Here is an 18,917-nt window from a genome sequence, read left to right on the forward strand (position 1 = left end):
GCAGTCTCTTTTTTCTTACATGTCTTTCCTTTCTCTCTGCTCCCCTACCACCCTACCAAGTTTTAACTTTTTATTAGTGCATTTCATTTAGTTGATTAATAGCAATGTCACATGAATAACTTTTTTCCCTTTAGATGTATGGAGAACTTACTGCTTTTGATCTGGGATAAGATTTAACCTTTAAGTGTTTCAGAACTGAGGGGGATGAATGGATTAAGTTATTATCATTTATTATTCTAGAGACTTTTATTGAATGTTGTAAGATTGACTGAATCTTGTGATTTATTCTTTCATAATGCATTCTTCATGGAGTACTAAGCAAAAGAAATTCTCATGATATCTGTCAGCCTCAAATTCTATGATATATGATACCAATAAGTTTCTTTATTGCATTAGACTCACTCCCTAGCCAGAGTTGCAATAGCCACTAGAGGGCAACCGAGTCACAAACATGTGAGGATGCTCAAATGCCACAGCACCATTTCCAATGTGAGCGACACAGTGCCTAGCACAGTAACCTGAACCTAAATGAGATTTCAGGAATATCTGTTGGGAAAAGAAAATGATCCTGATGGAGTCTCAGTAGTATTTGACCTTTCAAAGTCTGAAACAAGATTTATTAAACTCACCACAAAGACGGGATTGTTAACCAAACGATGTTATATCCTTGTGAGGAAATACTCTGAAGCTCCTGGAAATCATGTACTAAATGATGGTTATTTACATGAGAAAATGTCACTTTTCAACACCCACTGGCATATATAATATTCCATGATTTATCCTTGCTTCAAACGCTATTGCTATCCTTATTGTTTTTGAGATATAATACACATATTATATTAGTTTCAGGTGTAGAACATAATGATTCAACATATGTACATTATTATTTTTAATAGCATGATGAGTTATTATAAGGTGGACGCCCTTGTAACTTCCATCAAGTTCAAGAAATTGAACTTTGCCGAGCATCCCCTTCCTATGTATATGTCTTATATCAACCTTCTCTGCTCCCCCCAATGTAACTACTGGGTACCAGAGTTATCACTTCCTTGTTCTTTTTTATAGTTTTACTAGAGGCCTGGTGCATAAAATTCATGCAATAGGGGGGGTGTTCCTCAGCTCGGCCTGCACCCTCTCCAATCTGGAACTCCTTGGCAGTTGGACATCCCTCTTACAATCTGGGAATGCTGGCTCCTAACCACTCCCCTGCCGGCCTGATTGACGCTTAACTGCTCCCCTGCTGGTCTGATCACCCCCAACTTCCCTCCCCTGCCAGCCCAATCACCCCCAACTACCCTCCCCTGCTGGCCATCTTGTGGCAGCCATCTTGTAGTGGCCATCTTGTGACAACATGGGGGTGGCCATCTTGTGATGACGTGGGGTCCACCATCTTGTGATGACATGGGGCGGCCATCTTGTGATGACATGATGGTGTCATGCAAGGGCACGAGGGCCACCTAAGCTTTTATTAGTATAGATTACATAAGTATGCACTACCTGAGTTATTATTTTTTTAACTTGTCTTTTAAGTATCTTATAATATCTGGGTTCCCCCTCCATGCCTTTATTTTTCCTTATAGCTTTAACTACTGAAGAACCCAGGGATCGGGCCTTAGAATGTGCCAGATTTTGCTGCTTACACAGTCTTGGTGCAGTTGAACACATTGCACTGCCTTCCCTGTTTCCTGAGCACTGATAATTGAATACAAATAGAGAGGCTTGGTTGGGAGTCATCCCTTGGCAGAAGGTGCTGCTGGGTTCTTTCATCAGAGGGCACACGTCCTCTTTTTGTGTGACATCTGCAGACGTAGATGCTCAATGCCTTGACCCATTCAATCACTGCATCACAAATAGTAATATTCTAATTCAATCATTCATTTTTTACTGACTGGTTGGGGATGCTCTCACAAAGAGCTCATTCCTCTCATCTCCTATTTGCTTGCAAGGACTGAAGTTCCCAGCCATTGTGGTGTTTGGCTTTTTGCCACACACCATGTCATTTATTCCTTCCAACTAGAGAGGGCAAAGAGAGGGCAGAAAATGCATAGACCTTGGAAAATTATTCTAGGTCTTGGTGTTGAAGAAAAGAATGCATGTAGAACTAGTGGTTGATGGAACACAGTGGACAGTTTGGGAGAGCCCCTGAGGCAAGCAGCCACAGTGATCAAGGGAGCCGAGAGCAGAGAGAGACTAGTGCCCAAGAGCTGCTCTGTCCCAGGCTCCCCCAGATGTCTGGACTGCACATTACAAAGCAGACGGATAATTAGTCCCTCCACGCCAGACAAAGGATATGTCTGTGTTGTTCTGTATTTTGCCTCCCAGAAGGGCCCAAAGATGTTAAGGATTCTGGACTATGAGTATATGTGGTGATACTGTGATACTTCAAGCCTATCAGTACACAATGTCATCAGAGATGTAGTTTATAGATTTTTGTTTTTATTGTTGAAATTTTTGCAGATGTCCCCCATTTCCTCTCTTGTGCCCTCCTCCACCCAGGCCCTGCCCTTACCTCCCTCTGGTCCTAACCACATTGTTGTCTGTATCCATGGGCTATGAATATATGTTCATTGACTATTCTATAGGCTTGCTTCTCATTGTAGTCATTTCTGGGAATCTGAGATAAGTCATACACCTTTTTGGAAAATTACGAAGACTTTTTCATAGCTAGTTTTGGAGATGTCACATACCTCTGTGGCCTAGTCATGAGCAGGCCACTAAATCAATAATTCTCAACTGGGCTGAGCATTGGAGTCAAATGGGAATTTTAAACATACTGATGCCTGGGTCCCACCCAGTATATCTTCAGGGACCGTTAGAAAGTTATATTTTATGGGATGGCAAGAACCAGTGTCTTCAAGGACTAGAAGTCCAGTAAGACACTGACCCCAGCAGACAGAATATTCACATTCTCAAAATTCATATTCTCCACTGGAAGGAGCCAGAGAAAGAGTTCTGTGCAGTCCTGACTCAGAATCTAAGTAATTATATCTCCCTACACATAAGGATCTTCAAGCAGTCACATTTCACGTGCACACAGTTTTCCAAGAGGAGATGTTACCAGTCCATCTTTACAGAAAACCAAGCACACGGCTATGATCCTGAAGCTCTTTGAAAAATAAGGACTAATATCTTTGCTCTAAACTGGAGGTGAGGCATATTCACTACATATACACTGCAGGAGTGGGACCAGTGACTAGCCCAGTGCCTGCCACTCAGAAGAAGGGATGTCAGTGCTGACTATATATGGGCAAACTGGGCAGGAGATCTATTGTGCGTGAAGAAGTGATGAGACAGTGAGACAGTGAGACACTGGGGAAACTGAGTGTATCTGAAGAATATAAAGAGAAACAAGTCCAGCCAGCAAGGATCAGTGGTTGAGCGTTGACCTTTGAACGAGAAGGTCATGGTTGATTCCCTGGCAGGACATATGCCCAGGTTGTGGCTCGATCCCCAGTGAGGGTCATGCAGGAGACAATTGATCAATGAGTCGCTCTTATAATCGATGTTTCTATCTCTCTTTCCCTCTCCCTACCTCTCTGAAATCAAGTAAAATATATATATATTTTTAAAAAATTAAAAAGAGAGAGACCAAAGTGGTATATATGAGTGGGAAGGTGGCAGTGTGCTCTCCCACCCTGGAAAGTGACCTGCAGGAAGGTAGCAATCATGCTGCTTCTTCACCACTAACATGCCCAGTGTCCATCCCAGGGCCTGGACCATTGTGCACATGCTGTAAATGTTGGTTAAATGTATAAATCAGAGTCATCTAGTGTCCTTTCTACTTCTTTTTTTGATAGATAACAGATTTAAATCTTGGAACATTTCAAATAGAGAGAAAATAGGATAAAATATTCTTCACCAAAATTTGACACAGGCTAACACAGTTCTTTTGACTTTTTTGAGTCTAATAGTGACATCCCATATCAGACAACTCCCAAAACTTTAATAATACGTATATGTCTTTGAGATGACACTGTCACTGTTTAAAATTACTCATCTCAAGTTCAAGGTGAAGTAACTAAATAATTCTGGAAAAGTTCTGGAGCAGGTTGGGAGATAACCAAAGTGAAACGATGGATCCAGAATATATATATATATACACACACATGAGTGTGCACACACATATATGTGCACATACATACACACATGCATGTACACACACACACACACACACACACACACTTGAATCAGTGTAGAGTGAGTAAACAGCAGTGGGTCTTAGTAGTCAGACTGCTATCTATCTGCACTGTTCTCTCACCTGGGAAGTGGAGGAGGGCTGGGTATTGTGTCTCAGCCAGTTAAGTGCTCATGAAAATAAAAAGTCCTGTCAGCTGGGTTGTCAGTGGCTGCCTTCCTCGAATTCCTTCCCAATGTTTTCACCCCTGGAGACTCCCCAATGGTTACAGGGCAGCCCCAGATTGACCAGAAAGCTCCATATTGACCCAGAAAGGTCACCAAGTAAAACTAGAACCCTAAAACTGCAGCAAATCCAAGGACTCAAACCCATAACCCTGTCAACCTCCCAGCTTCCCGTGGACCTCAATGGCGAGGGTATGTGCTAAAAAAGTCACCTTGCCCGGCTGGTGTTGCTCAGTGGTTGAGCATCGACCTGTGAACCAGGAGATCGAGGTTGGACTCCCGGTCAAGGGCACATGCCCAGGTTGTGGGCTCGATTCCCAGTGTGGGGAGTGCAGGGGGCAGCCAATCAATGATTCTCTTTCATCATTGATGTTTCTCTCTCTCTCTCTCTCTCTCTCTCTCTCTCTCTCTCTCTCTCTCTCTGAAATCAATAAAAATATATCTTTTTTTAAAAAAGTCATCTTCTTATCAACTCAAAGTGACAGACCTGCTTTTAATTTCAAGCTCCATATTGAAGGTGAGACCAAAAATTAATTATGAAAAGTGAAAGAAGTATCAGAGTCAGAGTCTTTCTGATTCATTTTCAATTTCTAGTGAGAATCTACACAGCCCTCCACTACCCATTCTACCTCCCCTAATAATCCTTCCTCCTGAAAGCCAGGTATAGAGAGCCCCCTATTCACACCATTTGGAGCTGTTACATCGCCACCAAATCATTAACATACTGGCTGCAAGAGTTCCTGGAAAGGTGAGAATAAATTTTATTAAAAGAACAGACAGCCAAAGTTTCATGCGGCTATACAGATGAACATCACATTTGCTTCTCGGATAAAGTTTCCATTTTTGAAACTAAACTTTCAAAGGGAAGAAAAATAGCATCTGCCTGCAGATGGAGCCAAGAAAATAATACATAGGAGCTAACGCTGAGTTGAAAGTAATGGTAATGATATTAAGCGATGCGGATTTATAGCCCATTCACAACGACACAGTTGTTTCTGATTTCAGTTCATTAAGACCATTCTGTTTCTCTTCTGCTACCACATGCAAGCTTTAAAAAAAAAAGAAAAAAGAAAAAGAAAATAGATACATATATTTTTGGAGGGATCCCAGACTTCAGCATTTCAAATGTCAACGGGAAAGAACAAAGCCGAATGCACATCCTGCCACGGGGATTGCATTTGTCAGCTGCTGTACTTACTACAGTTATTCAGACTGGTGTTGGGGTCACAACGAGAGCTACCAGCACATGAATCAATGCAGGAATTGTAGAGGCATGTTTGGCCGCCTTCTTGACATGGAGTCTGACCTACAGAGGGGGAAAGGTACATTCGCTTTCATCATTTGTAAGTTCCTGACGCTGGGATCTAAAGGATCGAGGCCGTCTGGTGGAGCTGAGGAATGACACAACTTTAATTTCCTTCCAGTGTCTCCAAGAATATTGAACACATGTTGAGTAGATTCTTTCTGGATTAGTTTTCCTGGCAACTAAATATGACACAATTATTTCAAAAGGATTCTGTAGGAATGAGGAAATAAGAGGCAACCTATCAAACACACACACACACACACACACACACACACACACACACACACACGTAGTTGTTGCTTTTAATGAAAAAAGAAAAGAAAAGAAAAGAAAAGAAAAAAGAAAAGAAAAGAAAAGATAGTGTTTTATATTTACATGGGTGCATATATTTGATTACAAAATAAAATTTAAGGAGAGACCAATATAAAGATCCTGAAATTGTGAATTTTAAATGATATTATTTTAAAGACTCATTTGCTCCCAACTCTAGTCTTCCTTTTAAAAGAAAACATTTTTCCCAATAATAAGTAGGGCATGAGCACCAACACAATAAGGACACGATCAGGGTACAAGTCCTGTAGAGCTGTTACCCCTATTTTCTGTGTGTCCTTGGAAAGCAATACTGGCCACGCCATGATGACCTGAGAATTGGGTTTATAGTTCCCAAATGAATGACCACAGTAACATCAACCTAATGGCTTTTCCTTAAGGTATGTAGAGAGGAAACTGGTTTTCCCATTGATTTCCTGGTCATTGGTAGATTAAATGGATAAGATAATAAATTACTGCCCATTCTCTTTCCACCTCTCCTCTGTTATACTCAGTTACTCTCAGAAACATCATCTGGAATCTAGAGACTCTTTCAAGGCATTTTAAAGTATAAATGATAGGATGTGGACACACACAGTCATTCTTATCTATAACTAGAGGCCTGGTGCACTAATTCATGCACGGGTGGGGTCCCTCAGCCTGGCCAGCGATTGGGGTCGATGGTGGGGGTGGGGGGTTGGCCAGCTGGGGGGAGGGATTATGGGAGGTTGGCCCCAGCAGCAAGCTAACCAATGGCTGATTCCATGAGGAATCGGGCTCCCTCCTCCCTCCTGTCTGGGTCCGGGGTACAGGTAAACCAGATTCGGGGCTGTCAGGGCCTCAGCAGCAAGATCTGGGTCATAGCAACCAGCCGGTCATCCGGTTGTTTCGGTCATTTGGTCCTAATAGTCACTTAGGCTTTTATATACATAGATTCTCAGACAATTTTTATTATACTGGACTCTTTCTCCTTTACAAGTACCATTAATGTACAATATATCATAGCCTTGCAGAGATGTCATTCTTTCCCTATTTTTTATGTCAGTAGAGTAAAAAAAAAAAAAAATGCAAGGCTAGCCAGGCTAATTTCCACGTGTTTAGTCTCTTAAAGAAATTTCATAAGACAACATGCATTCATTAGTTCAGTCTATGAGTGCCTGCTACATGACAAATTTATGTGACAAGGCACTGAGCATTAAAAGATAAAAACGATGACAGTTTATGCTCTAATTAGGGATGCCATCATGAACAGAACCTTACAATGCTATGTGATCATTACTTTGCTGGAAGTACATATAAGGGACCCAAACAAGGGCAGGAAGGGGAAAGCCTCTCAAAGGAGTTCTTCAGGAAGATGGGGCAAGTTAGGATAAGAGGGAAGGATGGGTTTCCCACGCAGACAGAGGAATATGCAAAGACCTGGGGTAGGCACGTGCAGAGGCTGGAGTCACTGGAGCCTTGGGAGACTAGACAGGAAGGCAGAGAGCCCACCTGGGGGTTGTGAAGGCCTCCATTTTCAATGGGGCCCAAGTGCTGGGAGAAGGGGTCCCTGCTCCCCTCCCCAGCCCTGTCAGGCAGAACCAGCCTGCCGTCACTGCTGACAATTCTCCTGCAGCTGTGAGCTCCTCTTCCTGCTCACCCTCTAATGCAGTGGACAGTCCCAGTCCCAGCACCTTAAGCAAGCCCCGCCCCTTCCCTCATTGGGACTTTCGGCCAAGAGGCTCCCTGTGTCTGAAATGCTTTCCCCAGTCCCATGCTCCTTTGTTAACTCCACTCATTCTTCAAATCTTAGTTCCAATATCTCTTCCTCAGGGAAGCTTCCCTGGGGCCCTTTGCCAGGACATCATCCCATGTAAGGTCTCCTAGCACCTGCCTTTCCCCATGGCAATTTCACTTCCTGGGTAGACACTGACATGCCTAATTATTGGTATTTTGTCTCTCCCCCCTGCTTGGGGCCTGAAAGCTGTTTTACTTGCCTCTAAATTCCCAGTGGTTGACCACATATTAACCCCACAATACACATTTCTTAAGTTGAATTCATTAGAGTAAATAATATAAAGATGCTAAAATTTTACTTTTTGACCCATTTTATCTTGTGACTTTCTTACATCTCACACTTCTAAGAAAACAATTGACAAATCCTGCCCTTGTGTAGTGAAGAATCCAATATGATTTCAAGCAGAGTTGAATTATGTAGGAAGGAAGAACAACTTGACCCAAAGAGAGGTTTGTGGTTGTGGAAAAGGATTTCCTTCTGAATTTTTAAATTGTTAAAAACTTAGTGCTGCTTATGTATCTTTTAATGTAATACATCTGTGATGAAAAGGCTCTCCCTTTATGTCTCAAATGCTTTTTTCATTAAAGCTATTCTAATGATTTATTCATTATGACAAACTAATTTAGCTACAGGTGACCAATCTTATTAGCTGGGATAGATATACACAGCAGAGACATGCTTCAACATAAAGGCCATGTAATAATAGCAAATATTAATTGAGTTCTCACTACATGTCAGTAGTGATGTCATCATTATTCCAAGTTTACAGACATGGAAACTGAGACATCAGGGGTAAAGTAACTGGCCTAAAGTCAACCAGATAGTGGGTAACACAGCTGGGTTTGAACCAGGCAGCTGGGCGGCAACAACCATATTCTTAACCAGGCTATGAAGGTCAATGGCAAGGTCACTAGGACATAAAGATATTGATTTTTAAGTCCAGAAATATACTTACCAGCCTGTGGTGAGAGACGCTTCTACATAAACTGGGGCTTAAAATGATCAGCATGAAACCTCCTTTTTTGACAAAAATGGTCACATTTTGAAAACCAATTCATTCGATTTATGTTTTCTCTTTGAGTTTCACAGATGGAGATCAGACTCCTTTTAAAGTGTGTTTAAGGAAATCTCTCCCGCTGCAGCCAGCTCTGCCATGGAGACCATGCCGTCTTGAAGGGGAGAGTGGCTGTTATCAGAAGCGTATACATCCTGGGACCCTGCAATCACGGCACCCAGGGACCAGCTATGAACCCAGGATCACCGGATCTTAAGCAGCAAGAATACATGGACTGGGACAAGCCCTGCTCCTCCTCACGGAAAGGTCAGATTTCGGCTAGGGAAAGGTGAGCTCTGCAATCCAGGTTGGAGAGAGAAACGCACACAGGGGAAGTCTGCACCCTACAAAGTCCGCGGCTGTTGGGGTCAGTGTGATCCGCAATGGTGGAAGGGGATCTGCAGGGCTGCTGGAAGAAGGGAACTCTAAAAATCATCCCATAGCTGGACTGAGCTCAAAAAAGCAGCCTCGGATTTTACCAGTGTGCCAGCTGCTTAGTGCCAGGGGAAAAAGGACGTGCGGAAGAGACGTTTGGAGAATTACGCGCAGTGCTGGATGGAGAGAGAGAGAGCTACATAATCAGACACCCGGAGAAGAGAGATCATGGGCAGACAAAGAAACAGCCCGCAAATGAAAGATAAGGAGGCATCACCAGAAAAGGAAGTAAACAAAAAGGAGGCAAGCAATATGTCAGAGAAAGAATTCAGAGAAATGGTCATAAGGTGGCTGAAAAGAATGGAAGACAAATTCAACAATATGTGTAAGAACAAGAGGAAATGAAGATGAACCAAAAAGAAATGAAAAATGACATCACTGCTATAAAGAACCCAATAGAAAGCATCAACAGTAGACTAGAAGAAGCAGAGGACCACCCAAGCAGAGAAGCATCTAGGAAAAAAAAAAGTTAAAAAAACAGGAGGAGAGCCTAAGGGAACTTTGGGAAAAGAGGAAACGAGACAACATCTGCATACTAGGGGTGCCAGAAGGAGAGGAAACTGAGCAAGGAATAGAAAATATGTTTGAAAAAATAATGACAAAAAACTTCCCTGGTATAAGGAAGAAAAAACTCACACAAATCCAAGAAGCTCACAGAGTCTCAAACAAAACGAACCCCAAAAGACCTACACCAAGGCACATTATAATTAAATTGGCAAACACCAATGACAAAGTATCTTAAAAGCGGCCAGAGAGAGACAGAAAGTTACCTACAAAGGATCCCCCATCAAACTAGTGACTGATTTCTCAACAGAAACACGTCAAGCAAGAAGGAATGGAATGAAATATACAAATTCATGCAAAGGAAGGGTCTGAATCCAAGAATACTGTACCCAGCAAGGCTATCAATCAAAATTGAGGGTGAAATCAGGAGCTTCACAGACAAAAAAGGACTAAGGGAGTTTATTACCACCAAACCAGGAATGCAAGAAATGCTAAAGGGTCTGCTGTAAAAAGAAGAAATAGGAAATGAAGAAGGAACACAGGGGTAAAGAATAAAAATGGTGACAAACAAGTACCTATCAATAATAACTTCAAATGTAAATGGATTAAATGCCCCAATCAAAAGACATAGGGTAGCTGAGTGGATAAGGAAACATGACCCATTTATCTGCTGTCTACAGGAAACTCACCTCAGAAAAAAGGACTCACACAGACTGATGGTGAAGGGATGGAAAAAGATTTTTCGGGCGACTGGAAATGAGAAAAAAGCTGGGGTAGCAATACTTATATCTGACAAATTATATCTCAAAGTGAAGGCCATAACAAGAGATAAGGAAGGTCACTTCATAATACTAAAGGGAGCAATTCAACGAGAAAATATAACTCTGGTAAACATATACGCACCCAGTACAGGAGCACCTAAATATATAAAAAACTTCTGGAGGATATCAAGGGAGAGATTGATAGTAATACAGTCATAGTAGGGGACTTTAGTAACCCATTATCACCATTGGACAAATCCTCTAAACAAAAACCAGCAAAGAAACATCAATCCTAAATGATGCACTAATCAGATGGAATTAATTGACATCTTCAGAACATTTCACCCCAAAGCTACAGAATATACATTCTTCTCAAGTGCACATGGGTCATTTTCAAAGATAGACCATATATTGGGTCACAGGCAAAGTCTCTCCAAATTCAAGAACTCATATCAAGCACCATCTCAGATCACAATGGCATAAAACTAGAAATCAACTACAATAAAAACAATCCAAAAAAATCAAACTCATGGAGACTAAATAGCATGCTATTAAACAATGACTGGGTTACCAGAGAGATCAAAGAAGTAATAAACAGCATCATGGCAAAAACGACAATGAAAACACATTGGGACACAGTGAAAGCAGTCTTGAGAGGGAATTTCATAGCTTTACAGGCCTGCCTCAAAAAATAAGAAACAATGGTAATAAATTATCTAACCCTACAACTCAAAGAGTTAGAAAGAGAGCAACAAGAAAAGCCCAGCATAAGCAGAAGGAAGGAAAGAAAGATCAGAGCGGAGATAAACGACATATAGACCAAAAAAACAATAAAAAAAATCAACAAAACCAAGAGCTGGTTCTTTGAAAGGATAAACAAGATTGATGAACCTCTAGCTAGGCTCACCAAGAAGCAAAGAGAGAGGACCCAAATAAACAAAGTCAGAAATGAAAGAGGTGAAATAACAACCAATCCCACAGAAATACAAACGATTATGAAAAAAATACTATGAACAACTCTATTCCAACAAAATGGACAACCTAGATGAAATGGACATATTCTTAGAAAAATATAAGCTCCCAAAACTCAACCAAGAAGAGTCAAAAAACCTGAATAGGTCAATAACTACCAAAGAAATTGAAATAGTGATCAAAACTCTTCCAGCAAACAAAAGCCCTGGTCTGGACGGCTTTACAGGGGAGTTCTACCAAGCATTCAAAGAAGAACTAAAACCTATCCTCCTCAGACTATTCCGAAAAGTTCAAGAGGAAGGCACACTTCCAGGCTCTTTCTATGAAGCCAGCATTACCCTAATCCCAAAACCAGATAAAGACACCACAAAAAAGGAGAACTATAGGCCAATATCCTTGATGAACATAGATGCTAAAATCTTCAACAAAATCCTAGCAAATCAGATTCAGCAATACATTAGAAAGATCATACACCATGACCAAGTGGGATTTATTCCAGGGATGCAAGGATGGTTCAATATCCACAAATCAATAAATGTGATACATCACATAAACAAACTGAGAGACAAAAATCACATAATCATATCAAACGATAAAGAAAAAGTATTTGAGAAACTAAGATGGTGGCATAGATAAACACCGAGAAATTGCCGCCTCCCACAACAATTGAAAAATACCGCAAAGGACAGAGCAGACATCATCCAGAACAACAGGAAGCCTGGCTGAGTGTAAATTCTACAACTAGAAGGAAAGAAAAGCACACTGAGAGCCAGAGGAGCTGCGGAGGTGAAGTGCAGAGGTACGGCGGCTCGTGCGCGCGGAAAGGGGGTGGCACCTGAGGACGCGGCTGTTTTTTTTGAATCACAAGCTCCCGACTGCTCTGAACTCCGGTTCCGGGAAGTCTCTGGGGACCCAGGACTCATGCGGGGAGAGGATGGACTGTCGGGCAGCGGGCGAGCTTGAGTGCGGCTTTCCCTCAGAGGTGCTTGCAGCAATTGTCGGGTCACTGAGATGCGCGACTCCTTAGGAGAATCAGCCATAGCTGCTTTCTCCGCCCTTTGACTCCCTGAGACCCCGCCCCACCCAGGCTGCGGCAGAGGCTTTTGCATGTGAATGTACCTAACTGCAGCCAAGCCAGACAGACCAGGAACTTCCAAGAGAAGGCCCAAGGCCCCGCAGCGGCTTGCATTGCTTCACAGCTGAGCCTCTTCCTGACTCCTGCTGTGTAACCTCAGGCAGAGGCTGAATTAGCACCTCCTTAGATCCAGGAGCCACTGTACCCAGTGGTCAGAGGGGGACCATCCAGATTGCAACTCCTTAGATCCATAAGGGACACACTCAGGGAGCAGACTCAGTGAGCACCAAAGCCCCACTGAAGCAAGTCTTGCCCCAGAAGGGTGTCTTCAGCACAGAAGTTCTCCCACTTCAGACACAGCTGATTCTCACAGCCAATTGGCCTGGAGGTCAATTCCTCCCAGTGATCCTACAACAACCAAGGCACCAAGAGTGTCCACCTCAGGTAACTGGAGAGGCTGAGCCACTGGGCCCTACAGGACACCTGGAGCGCAGGGCCACTATCAACACAGGGAAGCTGCCAAAATGCGGAGACAAAGAAACAGGTCACAAATGGCAGAAATGGAGGAAAGCAAACAATTGGATATAGAGTTCAAGGTCACGTTTATAAGGTTTTTCAAGAATTTTATGGAAACCGCCGATAAATTTAATGAATCCCTCAATAAGTATAGTGAGAGCATGGAGGACATGAAAAAGGACCAACTAGAAATTAAGCATACACTGACTGAAATAAAGAATAATTTACAGAGATCCAGCAGCAGACAAGAGGATCCCAAGAATCAAGTCAAAGATTTGAAATACAAAGAAACAAAAAATACCCAACCGAAAAAGAAAAAAGAAAAGAGATTCCAAAAATATGAAGATAGTGTAAGGAACCTCTGGGACAACTTCAAGCGTACCAACATCAGAATTATAGGGGTACCAGAAGGAGAGAGAGGGCAAGATATTGAAAACCTTTTTGAAGAAATAATGACAGAAAACTTCCCCTATCTGGTGAAAGAAATGGACTTACAAGTCCAGGAAGCGCAGAGAACCCCAAACAAAAGGAATCCAAAGAGGACCACACCAAGACACATCATAATTAAAATGCCAAGAGCAAAAGATAAAGAGAGAATCTTAAAAGCAGCAAGAGAAAGACAGTCAGTTACCTACAAGGGAGTACCCATACGACTGTCAGCTGATTTCTCAACAGAAACCATGCAGGCCAGAAGAGAGTGGCAAGAAATATTCAAAGTGATGAATAGCAAGAACCTGCAACCAAGATTACTTTATCCAGCAAAGCTATCATTCAGAATAGAAGGTCAGATAAAGAGCTTCACGGATAAGAAAAGGCTAAAGGAGTTCATCACCACCAAACCAGCATTATATGAAATGCTGAAAGGTATTCTTTAAGAAGAGGAAGAAGAAAAAGGAACTCTTACCATTTGCCACAGCATGGATGGAACTGGAGAGTGGATAAATACCACAGGATCTCACTCATTTGTGGAATATAATGAACAACATAAACTGATGAACAAGGACTGATCCAGAGACGGAGAGGCATTGATTGGACTGTCAGGCCTTGGAGGGAAGGTAGGGGAGGGTAGGGGTAAGGGGGAAAGATCAACCAAAGGACTTATATGCAAGCATATAGGCCTAACCAATGGACACGGACAACGGGGGGGTGAGGGCATGAGCGGGGGGGGGGGGGGGTAGAGGGTAATGTGGGGACAAGGACACATATGTAATATCTTAATCAATAAAAAATATATTAAAAAAAAGAAAAAGTATTTGACAAAATCCAACACCCTTTCTTGATAAAACTCTCAGCAAAGTGGGAATAGAGGGATCATACCTCAACATAATAAAAGCCCTATATGACAAACCTACAGCCAACATCATACTCAATGGGCAAAAAAGAAATCCATTTCCCCTAAGAACAGGAACAAGACAAGGATGCCCAGTCTCACCACTCCTGTTCGACATAGTACTGGAAGTGATAGCCATAGCGATCAGACAAGAAGAAAAAATAAAAGGCATCCAAATTGGAAAAGAAGAAGTAAAACTGTCCTTATTTGCAGATTACATCATATTATACATAGAAAACCCCAAAGACTCCATCAAAAAACTACTAGACCTAATAAATGAATTCGGCAATGTAGCAGGATACAAAATTAACACCCCGAAATCTATAGCCTTTTTATATACCAATAATGAGCTCACAGAAAGAGAAATGAAAAAAAACAATCCCATTTACCATTGCACACACACACACACACACACACACAAAAAAAAATAAGATACCTAGAAATAAACTTAACCAAGGACGTAAAAGACCTATACTCGGAAAATTACAGGACATTGAAAAAAGGAATAGAGGAAGACAAACAAATGGAAGAACATACCATGTTCATGGGTTGGTAGAATCAACATCATTAAAATGTCCATACTACCTTAAGCAATCTATAAATTCAATGCAATACCTATTAAAATACCAACGGCATATTTCAAAGACCTAGAACAAAATCTCCAAAAATTCATCTGGAATAAAAAAAAAGACCCCGAAGAGCCACAGCTATCCTGAGAAAGAAGAACAAAGTTGGAGGGATCACAATACCAGACATAAAACTATATTACCAAGCCACGGTTCTCGAAACTGCCTGGTACTAGCACAGGAACAGACATATAGACCAAAGGAACAGAATAGAGGACCCAGAAAATTGACCCAAGACATTACACTCAATTAATATTTAACAAAGGAGGCAAGAGCATACAATGGAGTCAAAACAGCCTCTTTAATAAATGGTGCTGGGAAATTTGATCAGATACATGCAAAAAAATGAAACTAGATCACCAACTTACACCCTACACAAAAACAAACTCAAAATGGCTAAAGGACTTGAATGTAAGATGGGAAACCATAAAAATCCTACAAGACCCCATAGGCAGAAAAATTGGAGACATATGTCGTAGCAATATCTTTACAGACACAGATCCTAGGGCAAGAGAGACTAAGAAGAAAATAAACAAATGGGATTACATCAAAATAAAAAGCTTCTACACGGCAAAAGAAACCATCAACAAAACAACATGAAAGCCCACTGCATGGGAGAACATATTTGCCAATGTTAGATCCAATAAGGGTTTAATATCCAACATTTACAGAGAACTCATACAACTTAACAAAAGGAAAATAAACAATCCAATCAAAAAATGGGCAAAGGACCTAAATAGACTCTTTTCAAAAGAGGACACTCAAAAAGCCAAGAGGCACATGAAAACATGATCAAAGTCACTAATCATCCAAGAGATGCAAATCAAAACAACAGTGAGGTACCATCTCACACCTGTCAGCATGGCTATCATCAACAAATCAACAAATGACAAGTGCTGGAGAGGATGTAGAGAAAAAGGAACCCTCCTGCACTGCTGGTGGGAATGCAGACTGGTGCAGCCATTGTGGAAAACAGTATGGCGTTTCCTCAAAAATTTAAAAATGGAACTGCCATTTGACCCAGTAATACCACTTCTAGGAATATATCCCAAGAAAACAGAAACACCAATCAGAAAGGATATATGCACCCCTATGTTCATAGCAGCACAATTTACAATAGCCAAGATTTGGAAACAACCTAAGTGCCTATCAACAGATGAGTGGATTAGAAAACTATGGACCATCTACACAATGGAATACTATGCTGTTACAAAAAAGAAGGAATTCTTACCATTTGCAGCAGCATGGATGGAACTGGAAAGCATTATGCTAAGTGAAATAAGCCAGGAAGTAAAAGAAAAACACCACATGATCTCACTCATTTATGGATAATAAAGAACATTATAACCTGATGAACAAAAAGATAGATACAGAGGCAGAGAAGCATTGAACAGACTGTCAAATTACAATGGGAAGGCTGGGGAGTGTTGGGACGAGGGCTAGGTAAGAGATCAACTGAAGGACTTGTATGCATGCATATAAGCATAACCAATGGACACAAGACACTGGGGTGGGCGGTGAGGGCATGTGCCAGGGGGTAGGGGAGGCCGGGGGAAGGTCAATGGGGGAAAAAAAAAGAAGGAGACATACGTACTACTATCTGTAATACTTTAAGTGTGTTTAAGTGTATTGCCTGGTAATGTGAGGCATTCAACTGCTTCTCTGGGCATGTGAATCTATGAAGCTATTACATTTAATTTCAGAAGCCAGTGCCCACTAATTGGAATCTAATTTAATCGAATACCATATACTGAACTCTTTATCACAGCGATGCCTTTCCCCATCAAACAGTTAATAGACTCTCCCCATGCTGTGTAAGTGTTTAACCTCTACCCTGCACCCTTACGAATGATAGTTCAGTGTGAGTTGCTTGAGGAAATCCTCAACGGGGTGTTTTCTGGCTGACGGGGCTGTGAGGGCCACAGCAGTAGGCAATCTGGAATTCTTCATGTGAGAATCCTATTTCTGCATCCATAACTTCCAGCCCTTTGCTCCGCTCCCAGGGGAAGACCCACCGTTAAGGCACGCTTCGGGGGCAGGGCACACACTTACTGTAGCTGCAGTTCCGCTCCCAGGGGAAGACCCACCGTTAAGGCACGCTTCGGGGCAGGGCACACACTTACTGTAGCTGCAGTTCCTCTCATCACTGCCATCCTTGCAGTCCTCGTCCCCATCGCATCGGAAAGTGCTGGGGATGCACTGGCCGCTCCGGCACTCCACCAGGCCCTGGCTGCCGCAGGCTGGGGGAAGCCAGAACAAGAGTCATGTGGCTGACTAGCCCTCCTCGCAGTCTGCAGGTCTTAGAAACGGCTCCTGTTTTCCTGGCATCGCCAGGAGATGGAGTGTTGTGACTCTGTGAGTGTTCTGTATCAAGGAGTGGATGCATCGCTAATTTAGAAACAAGGCCGAGTGTTTTTTGAGATGGAATGGTTTCTTTCTAGAATCTCTCGTGCCTTATTAATAGCACTCACTGCGGATTTACTTTGATAGCCTCACGATGGGAAGTAGTATTAATGATGGTGGAGTGATGCTCCTATGACAAAAGGCACAACTTATTAAAAGTTTACTCTGTGGCAATAGCTTTGTTAGGGGCATTCTGTATTTAATCTCAAATCCCCACAACAGGCTTGCAATGGAGATGTTATTGACCTGGCTTGGAATAGGAAACTGAGCTTAGAGAGCTTAGTCTCACAGTCACATGGCTGTTACAGGGAGGGCAGGAATGTGCAGGCAGGTTTCTGAGTCCTAGCCCAGCCTGTCATTCCAGGCAATGAAAAGAAACATACGAAAGCGCATGCAGACACCTCGCATACAATAAACACATTATTTCAAAACTTGCTTGGGACAGCTGGCATTTGAAATGGATGGTATAGTGGCCATTAATCGTACGGTTCCTAGACGTTGTCTAAATTCTATCACTGTCACTTTTTAGAGCAGCGGTTCTCAACCTGTGGGTCGTGACCCCTTTGGGGATCGAACGACCCTTTCACAGGGGTCGCCTAAGACCATTGGAAAACACATATATAATTACATATTGTTTTGTGATTAATCACTATGCTTTAATTATGTTCAATTTGTAACAATGAAATTGGGGGTCACCACAACATGAGGAACTGTATTAAAGGGTCGCGGTGTTCGGAAGGTTGAGAATCACTGTTTTAGAGCATCAGAAACCATGTTTTATATGACCTCAGCCTGCACCGAGCTACTGTTGAACATTAAAACTCCCTATTCTTGAATCGAGGCTCAGCACCAGAATCGTGGTACATGAGCATCATGTCCTTGCTTTCCTGGGATCAGCAAAGTACAGTCTGCTCTGGGCCGCTGTGTTCCACTAAGAAAGGACTTGGGGATATTGCAGCTCATTTTCAATTCAGGGAAGGGGGAAGTCCAGCATTGCATTTGATAATTTATATGCCTTTTCTTATGTCAAAATAAAAACCATGCACCCTGCATTTCTATTGTTGCCTCAAATGATAGGCAACTTACATATTCACTATCCTATATACCAACATTTTTTTCTATTTGTATTGGACAGCAAAAGATGAAATAAAAAGTTTAGTGCATTCAACCAGGCATTAAATGCATCATATTAACTCTTTCAAGTCAAATTACTTGCTTTTAACACCTAACTGCTTCTATTCAATCATTCTCTTAGTCTCTACTGAGTATAGTGCAGTTTCTAAAGGAAAAAAGGAATTAGCAGCCATACTTGATTTTATTATCTAGATAGCGTAACAGCTACCTGGAGACTGTTCACTCACCCAGAATACGACAGGCAGTGAAGCCCCAACTGTTTTCACAGCCTCTGTGTGAGTCTATGAGCATCAAATGCTCTCTTCTCTCTGGCAATTCTCTCCATGTTCTCCTACAGAACGTGCCTGAGAGCATGT

At 42.1% G+C, this 18,917-nt stretch overlaps 1 protein-coding gene across 3 annotated transcripts in view; it reads right to left on the minus strand.

Moving 5' to 3' along the window:
• CORIN (corin, serine peptidase) overlaps window positions 1-18,917 on the minus strand; it is a 206,567-nt gene that overhangs the window by 49,363 nt on the left and 138,287 nt on the right. For 2 of the 3 annotated variants that reach the window (XM_036333055.1, XM_036333075.1), the window contains exons 9-10: window positions 17,148-17,264; window positions 5,558-5,665 (exon numbers count right to left, since the gene is read on the minus strand). In XM_036333055.1, the coding sequence (XP_036188948.1) occupies window positions 5,558-5,665; window positions 17,148-17,264 (225 nt within the window). The remainder of the gene's footprint in view (window positions 1-5,557; window positions 5,666-17,147; window positions 17,265-18,917) is intronic. The other variant, XM_036333065.1, reaches the window with a different exon arrangement.

The sequence above is a fragment of the Myotis myotis genome, unplaced genomic scaffold, assembly GCF_014108235.1.
Source record: "Myotis myotis isolate mMyoMyo1 unplaced genomic scaffold, mMyoMyo1.p scaffold_m19_p_1, whole genome shotgun sequence".
In the NCBI taxonomy this organism is placed as follows: domain Eukaryota; kingdom Metazoa; phylum Chordata; class Mammalia; order Chiroptera; family Vespertilionidae; genus Myotis; species Myotis myotis.